Source organism: Rhagoletis pomonella, unplaced genomic scaffold, assembly GCF_013731165.1.
Source record: "Rhagoletis pomonella isolate Grant_MI unplaced genomic scaffold, Rhpom_1.0 Rhpom_scaffold_00006, whole genome shotgun sequence".
Taxonomy (NCBI): Eukaryota; Metazoa; Arthropoda; class Insecta; order Diptera; family Tephritidae; genus Rhagoletis; species Rhagoletis pomonella.
Window position 1 is genome coordinate 38,654,182 of NW_023458560.1, and position 9,976 is coordinate 38,664,157.

The window sequence follows — 9,976 nt, forward strand, 5'->3', positions numbered from 1 at the left end:
TATAAAAATTTGGCGGTCCTTGTCTTATAAGTTATCAAGTTTCGACTCCAACTGTTTTATACAATTTTATATATTCTGTTACAAAAGTTACAAAGGTTTTGGAGCTTCAACGCTGCGTTTAAAAATTATGTTATACAAACATTTGGCTAAGAAAGTGTTAAAAAATGATTGGCTGGGGATTCACATCACCCTGTGTTGTCATATTGGCAAACAGCTGATTAGTATTAGTGGTGCGAGTATCGGTTGTTTGATAAATTTAAACAAGCTTTACTAAAACGAGAAGTTTAGCCATTAATTTAGTGAAACACAAATTTTACTGAATTTCAAACCTCAAACAATCATACCAACCAATAATTTTCAATTATAATTCCCATTTCTTTGCTAAATTAAAAACGGTGATCAACCACTATCCCCGTATTTGATAACAAAAACTATCGTCCATCTATCGATACCAAACGGCCTATCGCTGCCCAATCAAATAAATCAGAAAGTTACTTTGGCTGCAAAAGGTCATCTCTTTGTTTTCTAATAACAATTTTAGCTATTGCCTAAAGTAAATGACCTCGAGTAATGAAACAATGTGAATTCGGTGCTAAAAGTATACATATATCTTGTGCAATTGAAATATTGGTTTAAGCAGGTTGCTCACCAAGCTGTATTACGTTTTAATATCGGGGAGTTGCGAAAAAATTGCGCTACTAAAATTGAAGAAAAATGTTATAGTTAAGTGTAATTAAATGAATATCTCCAAAATGGACACGCTTTGCAGTGAAATCGGCATAAACGCACAGCATTTGTGTGAAACTACTGTAGCTGGTCGTTATCAGTTGATTTGTGACAAACAATGGTTGCAGACTTTGGAGCAACGACGCAAAATAGCACCGTTCACTGTTTGGCCCAAGTTAGATAAGCGCGCTCATCCAACTGATCCCCTGGATCATCCATGGACACGCATATTGCTGCAAACTTATCCGAAGAAACCAAATTTACAAGTATTTCCACTGCAACGCCATACAGGTGAATGTGGCCTAGACGCAGGCATAGATGCTGGCGGCAACTATCCACTTACCTATTCACAAGCGCTTGGGTATGTGACAAGCACAAATTTTAAAAATCTTTGGGAGGCGGCATACAAACGCTATCCTGGTGCCAGTGTGAAATATGTAAAAACTGTTGGTAAAGCAGTCAGAACGTTAAGTTCGCCTTCCACATGCAGTCTGGTACTTTATGATGTTGTATTGAAGGAGTTGATACAGCGTGTATATAATTGTCCGGTCATACATTGTCAGCTAGACCGTTTACGCGAAGGCTTGGATACTGTGAACGTAGTTGGCGAGGATGTGGCTGGTATGAATCATATATCTGTTTCAATACTTACATTTTCATTTACTTTCTTTTTCACTGGCAGGCCCTGAGTGTCATGCGAATATTATGCCCGCTCTAATTACAATCGAAACTTCGACGCACTTTTGCGTAATCTTTTATCCGCCTGCCATCGTAACAAGTCTCTACGATTGCATTACCTTTTCGCCGTCAATATTGGGTAAATCTCACAACAAATCGCTCTTCATCATTTACCAAATCATACAGCTCTCGAAAGCGCTTCAAACGTCTGGCCTCTTTTTGGGTGATATACGTCTACATGACATTATGGTGCGTGAAAATCTCTGGATACAAGTGCTTCCACGGCTTGAGTGCTGCATACTGTCACTTAATAATGTTGAAAATGCGGTACCATCACCTACCGAAACGGGACATGGCGCAGAAGGAGACAATTCCGTGGTAATAGAAGAAAACGAAAATGCCAGTTTTGTTTGCGACGTTTATGACGATGACGCTGACGAAGACACAGCGGATTGCTCAAGCAATACCAAATTTGATCTACAGTTCGCGTACGACTTGGAGCAATTTACGTTGCGTGAATACTGTGAGATGTGGTGCAATGGTCAACTTTCCAATTACGATTATCTAACGATATTAAATAATGCCTCTGGTCGTAGTCTCGACAACCCTGCATATCACCACATAATGCCGTGGGTAAGTGATTTTACAGCACGCAACGGCCTGAATTGGCGCGACTTGTCCAAAAGCAAATATCGTCTCAATAAGGGTGATGTACACTTGGATTTGATGTTTTCGCACGCTACTCATCAGGGCTTAAATACGCTTAGTAATCCAATAGCAGCTATTGCAAGCACTCAGGCACCGCATCATGTGTCTGACTTTCTTTCGGAAATCACTTACTTTGTTTATATGGCGCGTCGCACGCCGCAACACGTACTCTGCCAACATGTGCGTCCCATTTGGGTGCCTGCGGAATATCCTGCATCTATACAACGCCTGCAACAGTGGACACCAGATGAATGCATACCAGAATTTTACTCGGATCCCATGATTTTTAAGAGCATACATGAAGATTTAAACGATTTAGAGTTGCCGACATGGGCGTCGTGTCCAGAAGATTTCATCGCAAAACATCGAGAAGCTCTAGAGTCGCAATATGTAAGTGAACGGCTCCAGCATTGGATTGATCTCAATTTTGGGTGAGTTGTATCAATCGAAACATGCTTACAGTCATTTAACCTAAATATTAAATTATAGCTACAAACTATCCGGCAAAGCTGCTGTAAAATCGAAGAATGTGTGTCTCAGTTTGGTCGATCAGCACAAAGATCTCTGCCAACGTGGCATTGTGCAACTTTTCACCACTCCCCATCCTGCCAAACGTTTCCCATCCCCATGGTTCAATAAGACACCACCACGTCTCAGCCAGTTATACGCACCGCCGCGTTCACCCCGTTCCGCCAGCTCCACGCTGCGTCCACACGAATCTAGACGTCTTGCCAAAAGCACGGAAAATCTCAACGCTCCCGATACAGCCGTTCCAATTGCAACCGATACTTCTGCTATGTCCACTTCTTTACGCCGCACTGCAGGTTCATCCTCTTCGCCGCGTATGTCTTCGCGCGCAAACAACATTTCTAGCGATATGACTTCCAGTTCGAGTTTTTATCCTAGCACTAATTTTATTGACTTGCCAAAAGATTATAATCCTTGTGCGCTACTCCAGTCGCTCGAAACAATGGAGACTTTCTTTGCACGTACATTTCCAAAGCAAAAGCCAGCCACAAATACAGTGGAGAAAATTATAAACAGTGATATGTTGTTTGAGGCTCACTACTCGGAGAATTCGTTTACAAATCGTCTCTTTCTAGAGGGTGCATCAAATGTTGTGCAATCATCCGCAACACAAAGCCAACAGCAACCCAAAAGTCTACTTGCGCCAAGTCCAACTACCCTGAAAAAGCGCTCAATTAAACATCTGTTAATGGAGAAACGGGAGCGTGAGCTTCAAGTGCTGGGTTGCCTCATTGTGGAACTGTTTGCTATGCATCGCCTGCGCGCAATGCTTATGAACGGCGTCAACGCCAGCATCGAGGAACGACTGCAAGCCTGCCGTACAGTGGCTAAAATGCATTGCCAAGATATACCAAAGTGTTTGCGTTACGTCGTCGCCCTGCTGCTGCAGCTACAGCGAGTCGACCTGATCACTGAAAAGGGGCTGCCATCGCCTTCAGCCACTCAATTACTCGAGCCAATTTTCGCAAACCAATTAATACCTTTTCCCTCCAATTTTTACCCAACTTATGCGCTCATACGCGCATTGCATCAATTCGATTTCAACGCTTCCTTGCTGGAGTTGTGTACCCATTTCAATTGCAATGGACGTGAGTGCGCGAAATACACAGACATGGATCGTCAGCGTGTCCTCTTCGAACGCAAAATAGCCGAGTGTAAGGTGATGTCTTGCTGTGCATATATCGGCCGTTTGTTGGAACCCATTGGTTATGAACAATTTTCACCCATAGAATTATTGCTACCGCACATTATTGATTTGCTGTTGGATGAACAGACATCGATTTTAACTGCATGGAATCTATTCGATCCAGTTGCGCAGGCGCTCGGCATTGTGAATACACAAAAGTACCTGCTGTTGCCAATTATGAAATTATACGATGTGGAAAGCTTTGAACGTGGCATGATTTCGGTGCGCACACGTATAGCGGATGCAAATTGCGCAGGTGGTGGGCAGGTGCGTTTCTCCATGAGCAGTTCATTCAAATCGCGAAAGTCCGTTAAGCTCTATCATCACAGTTTTCTTTTACGCTTAATTGTACGCTTCGGATTGAAGTGTTTTCTACACAATTTTATTGCGCCACTTATTGAGGCTGTTGGTGGCTACAAGGAGCCTGAAGACGGCAATGGCTTCCATTATCATAGCTCAACAAATGGCGAGGGTGTTGGTAGTCGGAGAACAAGCCGGAATTTAAATTATGCCTCTACAGAAGATGATATCTCTTTGACTCTGATGTCGACGGAGGAGGCCGAACAAAGCGTGGATGATGCAACGTTACATGTGAAAGTACCGGGTGAGTGTGAAGATTATGTGAATATGGTTTTCATAAATGAAGAATTATATGGTTAAAAAGCAGCCCACGCATTACTCAAACCTAATCCTATGTAAAATAACCTAAATTCAAATGTTTTGTCTATCGATATACATCTCGTTTCACGATATAAATGTATCGATTTTGTTATCGCTAAATTTGTTAATATCCTATTTGATTAATTATAGGAAAATGTTTGTCGATTATTGATACAATACACAATATATAGCTAAATATTTTCGATAAATTTTTCCGATATTTACCTATATTATCGATAAAATTGTCGATACATATCTATGCGTATTATATGTGTATAAAAATATTTATCTATATGGTAATATTTTTATCGTTATCGATATATTGGTCAATATTCTTAACGATGCACGTATTGATATGTACCTGTATACTATTTTTTCCATGACTTTTATCGATATGCCTTAGGTAGGTTATCGATTATCGATGTTAATATATACTTCCGTTATCGATCAATTCATGAATCCATACTATGAACAATCACTTCTCGATACACTTATCGATATGTACCTGTACACTTATTTTCCTTGACTTTTATCGATATGCCTTAAGTAGGTTATTGTATTATATTTTTTCGACAATTTTAATCAATATAACGGCAGTAGGTTATCGATTAGCGATTTATGTATTTAAATTTTATATCAATATCGATATATGTAAATATATATTTTTATATTTCACGCTTCAAATTTTCCTCAAATGACTTTTATCAATAAACTTGTTACAGGTTGCTTTATATATCGATTCCGCTATGTATGATTTTCTTATCTGTGCTTTTAATAGGGATGGTTTTTACCAATCTACTTGTAATCGATTATTTTATTTATCGATTTCGATATTTATGACTATCTCATTTATATTCTTATCAGTACTTGTCTTTGTTTCGTTTTTCCTTAGCCACCACCACCTCAGTGAAGCCCGAAGTCGAAGATGTCTTTAGCTTTGATGATGATGCCAATTCTTCGGATCGTATCTCCAATTGTGGTACCAGTGAAAATAAATCAATCGATTCCTTTGACATGCGTCCAACTCCAGCCGAGGAAGCTAAAGAAGATTACAACCAAAGCGATACAGCATCCGAAAAATTAGCAATTTCAGAAATTTTCTATGGCTCAAAAATCTCCAGCACATCTCTGGAAGATGGTGATAAGGTTTCGTTGAGTAGCCAGTGCGCAAATGATTCACCCACCGCACAATTAGGCCCCAAATCGCCAACAATTGAAATACCTGCCAGCGCCATAAGACGCAGCTATCAACTGAATACCATCGATTGTGATATTGGTTCACGCAAAAGTATCGATTCATTTGAGATTATTACGCAAGCAGTGGAGGAGGAACGAAAACAATTGAAATCTCAACAAATTGCTGCTGCTGACAAGAAACAGATGCCCGACAGCAAGAAGGCAACCGAATTGCAGTCACAAGTTGCTTTGGACTCGCTGCAAGCCTCGGTGATATCGAAAATGTCCGAAGCTAAAGCGGCACAAAATAATCGCATCTCCGAGATGAGTGCAGAAAGTTTGATTTGGTTGGCACATCGTCTGGGACCATCACTTACCTCGCGTTATATTACCCGCAATTTACTCAAGATGCTATCATTATGCTATGTAGGACAAGAGAATTTGCTGCCAGAAACTAGTGAGCATGCGGAGGTGGGCAACCTTAATTATTTCTCCATGTCCGATGCGCGTGTAGTGGGTGATCGCAGTGCAGCCCGTGTGCTGGAGTGTCTAATGTCCATAGCTGGTATGCCATTGATATTTTCTCAGTCTTTTAGTTTCTGAATATGTATTTACAAATTTTAACAGCTTTATTCGGCGAGGAAGTTATACTGATGCAATATTTTCCACACATAAGTGAGCTAATTGCTTTGTGTGCAAAGCGCATAACAGCCAGTCTTGAGGGCGCTATCATAAGTACATTACAACTGCTCAAGTACTTAGTGCCCTGCTTGATGGATGTCACTCTAATGGAGCATTTGAAGGTATAAATACTATTGTACAACCTTCACGCTTACCTCTTGCAATATTTCTCTTTCAGGAAACAATACTCAACACTATACTTCTGCCAATAGTGCGCTTACTTGGCTCAACACGTCTTCTCATGCCCAGCGGCTATTTGGGACGTTCTGTGTTGGCACGTAAATGGTTGGATGCAGTTTATACGCTCTGCGTACGTATCGGTCCTGATATGTCAAAGGAGCATTTATGCTTGCCCGCACTTCGGCCATTTTTCCTTATATTCGATAAGGCATTTGGTATTAGAGAACATTTTGAAAACTCGACAAACAACCCATTATCGATATCACCAATAAGCGAAGTAGCGGCTGAAGACGGCGGCGCATATTCTAGCCGTGAACGTGAAGAGATACGCGACGTGTTTTGTCCGGCACTAGCGCACATTTCTTACTTGTCCTTCTTACGTTTCTTGGGCGAGGCTATAATGCAACGTACAATTTGCAATTTAGAATTTATTTTAACACTTTGCCACGAATTCGAGCAACCCAACTTCAATTCTTTGCAACCGTTTGCTGGCAAATCAAACAACGACGATGCGGTCGATAGCCCATGTAAAAGTAAAGATAATTTAACGGAGCTTGAATTGTCTGTGGCCAATAGTTTCGGCACGAATGTCATTGGCAACCGCATTGAAGTAGTTAGTGCTGCTGCGGCCGGTGCAGTTAAGCAATCGCAACAGGATGTTGGACCAATGGAAGTTTTGGATATGGTCGCATACAAATTCGAACAAATACCAACTGTGAGACATTTGAAAGGCAATTGGTTGGCATACTGGCGTCACGAAACCAGTCGTCCCGATAAGGATATGATGTTGAATTTAAAGCAAATCAAATTGCAATCCTTTGTTGGTCACACAAATTCGGTGCGTTCGATTCTGGCATTGGACAACGAGAATAGTTTTATATCGGCTTCTAAGGTGAGTGAAGAAGTTATTATTAAATTTATTTCATATTTTATTTTGTAAGTATTGTGTGTACATATTATTTACTCACTTGTTAAATTTCATAGCAATTAATATTTTGTATTATCATTCATTGGCTCAAAAACTACTGCACCGACTTCAACGATGTAGCTTGTTCCTTAGATATCTGTGGGGAGATTCTCTAAGAAGTTAGCGATCCGAAAATTGTCTCCCTACTGGTCTCATCATAGGCTCTAAAATAAAAAGGGAAGGTGGCAATGGGGCCAACATGTTTAGAAAAATCTTACTTAAAGCTTGATTTGATTCAAACTATGCAGAAGAAAATACTACATAGAAGGAAATATCCCTGGCTAGATGCCGCTGTTATGAGTTAAGCTTTATTTATATCTTATGCCACACTTCACGCAGACTGAGTGGTGGCGCGTCTTATCTAGTTATGTTAAGGTTTGACAGTCGGCTTTTGAGCTAGTAAGATTTTTTTTTAAATTAATGTGTTCATTGAGCTATTATACTGGATCGGTCGAAAGTCTTCAACGAGATTAATCACACGTGATGACATTGAAAAAACTTCCCTCACTCCTTAATTAAAGCGCTGGTTTGCGAACGGTCTCTGGTCGACATTCAGCGGTGCGATTTCAAAATCACATTTAAAACTCAAGAAATATGTTGTCATTTCTCAGTTACTACTTTCACCTGACACCTAGACCTGTTTATCGTGGGAACGTGATTATGATCCTAGTCTGGAATGGTTTAGAGTACTTTTTTATTCAGGAAATCAGTCGGCCGCTGTGGTGTAGTGGTAAGCAGTGCGCGCCTCCACTCCGCAGCACATGGGTTCAAGCCCTGGTCAAAGCAACATCGCAAACAAAAAAATATAGAAAAAAGGTTTTTTCTTAACAGCGGTCGTTCCTCGGCAGGTAATGGCAAACTTCCGAGTGCATTTCTGCCATGAAAAATAGCTCCTCATAAAAATACAATCGCCGTTCGGAGTCGGCGTAAAACTGTAGGTCCCTCAGCTTTGTGTGACAACATTAAGGCGCACGCCACAAATCGGAGGAGAAGCTCGGCCAAACACTAACATATGTGTAAGCGCCAAGCTATTATTATTATTATCAGAAAAGCTCGCGCTCCCACGCATGCATATTTTATAGCGGCACCTTCAGGCCTACGCTACTCAACTTAGGTCATAAACTTTTAATTTTTCATGGTTTCAAAATTTTGTATTCATTTAAATTTCGTATTGGTTTGGTTGAAAAAAGTGCTTTATACGCAAAAAATACCGAACATTTTAAAATACTGGTGACAAAATAAAGCAGTAAAGACAGAGAAAAAATACATACCACTTTCAGGACAAAACCGTTAAACTATGGTCGCTGCGCAGCGAGGGCGACGGACGCAAGACAACCTCCTGTCAATTCACCTACACAGCACACAAAAAATCCATACATTCACTCGCTTTCCTGGAGGCTATGCGTTTTGTGGTCTCCTGTGATTCGGGTGTACATGTTTGGGATCCCTTCATTGGACGTCCATTGGGCGTGTTAGATGCGCCCAAACACAATCCCATAACCGTAGTTAAAGCACTGCCCTCACCCAGCCCACTCATCATGGCCGGCACTGCAGAATCGTCAGTGAAAATAATCGATACACGTTGCATGCAATATGTGACCGAGTGGCGTGTGAGTAACACTGCAACACAGAGTAATGCCACCGTGCGTTGTCTAACGGTCGCACCATCAGGCAATTGGCTCGCCGTAGGACTGTCTTCGGGTAGTATTGTTATGCTGGAAACACGTACGGGTTGCATTTTGAACGCTTGGCGACCAATGGAATGCGATTTACTACAATTAGCTGCACCCAATGATCAGCAATTGATCAGCTCGGCGTTGGATCACAGTTTGGCAGTATGGCATGCAACGGATGGCATTTTGCACTATCAATTGAAGTGAGTTTTTCACGTTTTTATGATATCTGTAAACATTTTATGATATTTCTCAAATGTCTTTGCTTGCAGACCACCCGCCGAACCCGCCCATTTCCTTCAAACCATCGACTCGGAATTAATATATGCCACCACGGGCAATCGTGTCGGTATTTATGCAGACTGTAGCAGCTCACATGCTGCACACACAGTCACCAAGTTGCGCGCTGAAACATTCCGCGGAGTGCTGACCTCGCTGGCTGTTTTACCGTTAAATCGCACATTCTTAGCCGGCAATGAAAGTGGAAATATTGTTCTATTATGTTAGTACATAAATGTTTTTAAATATTTTTTTAAATTAGAATTATTGAAATCGCATAAGTTTTCAAAATAAAAAATACCAAAAATGTACCTAAGTATGTACATATGTACGTATTAATGTGCTCATGTGCTTTCAAAACGCAATAGTACTCAATTGTGTTATAATATTTTTACTATTTAGTTTGACTTCTAAAGCAATACTAAATTTCTGTATCCAAAATACTAGAAAAAACATACCAACAAATATGATTTAGTTGATTGATATCGATTTGAAGTATTTTGATGTGAACATTCCATTTAAATAATTCCATTT

The 9,976-nt window shown here is 40.6% G+C and overlaps 1 protein-coding gene across 3 annotated transcripts in view; it reads left to right on the plus strand.

Moving 5' to 3' along the window:
- The first annotated feature begins 280 nt into the window (after window positions 1-280).
- The window catches only part of LOC118740729 (retinoid-inducible serine carboxypeptidase-like), a 31,278-nt gene continuing 21,582 nt past the window's right edge, over window positions 281-9,976 (plus strand). The window contains exons 1-8 of one of the 3 annotated variants that reach the window (XM_036472378.1): window positions 290-1,347; window positions 1,409-2,543; window positions 2,602-4,430; window positions 5,379-6,227; window positions 6,290-6,465; window positions 6,522-7,415; window positions 8,771-9,366; window positions 9,436-9,812. In XM_036472378.1, coding sequence (XP_036328271.1) covers window positions 738-1,347; window positions 1,409-2,543; window positions 2,602-4,430; window positions 5,379-6,227; window positions 6,290-6,465; window positions 6,522-7,415; window positions 8,771-9,366; window positions 9,436-9,670 — 6,324 coding nt within the window. In that variant the 5' untranslated portion in view covers window positions 290-737 and the 3' untranslated portion in view covers window positions 9,671-9,812. Of the gene's footprint in view, window positions 1,348-1,408; window positions 2,544-2,601; window positions 4,431-5,378; window positions 6,228-6,289; window positions 6,466-6,521; window positions 7,416-8,770; window positions 9,367-9,435; window positions 9,813-9,976 lie in introns of those variants that run through there. The other 2 variants (XM_036472379.1, XM_036472381.1) reach the window with 2 other exon arrangements.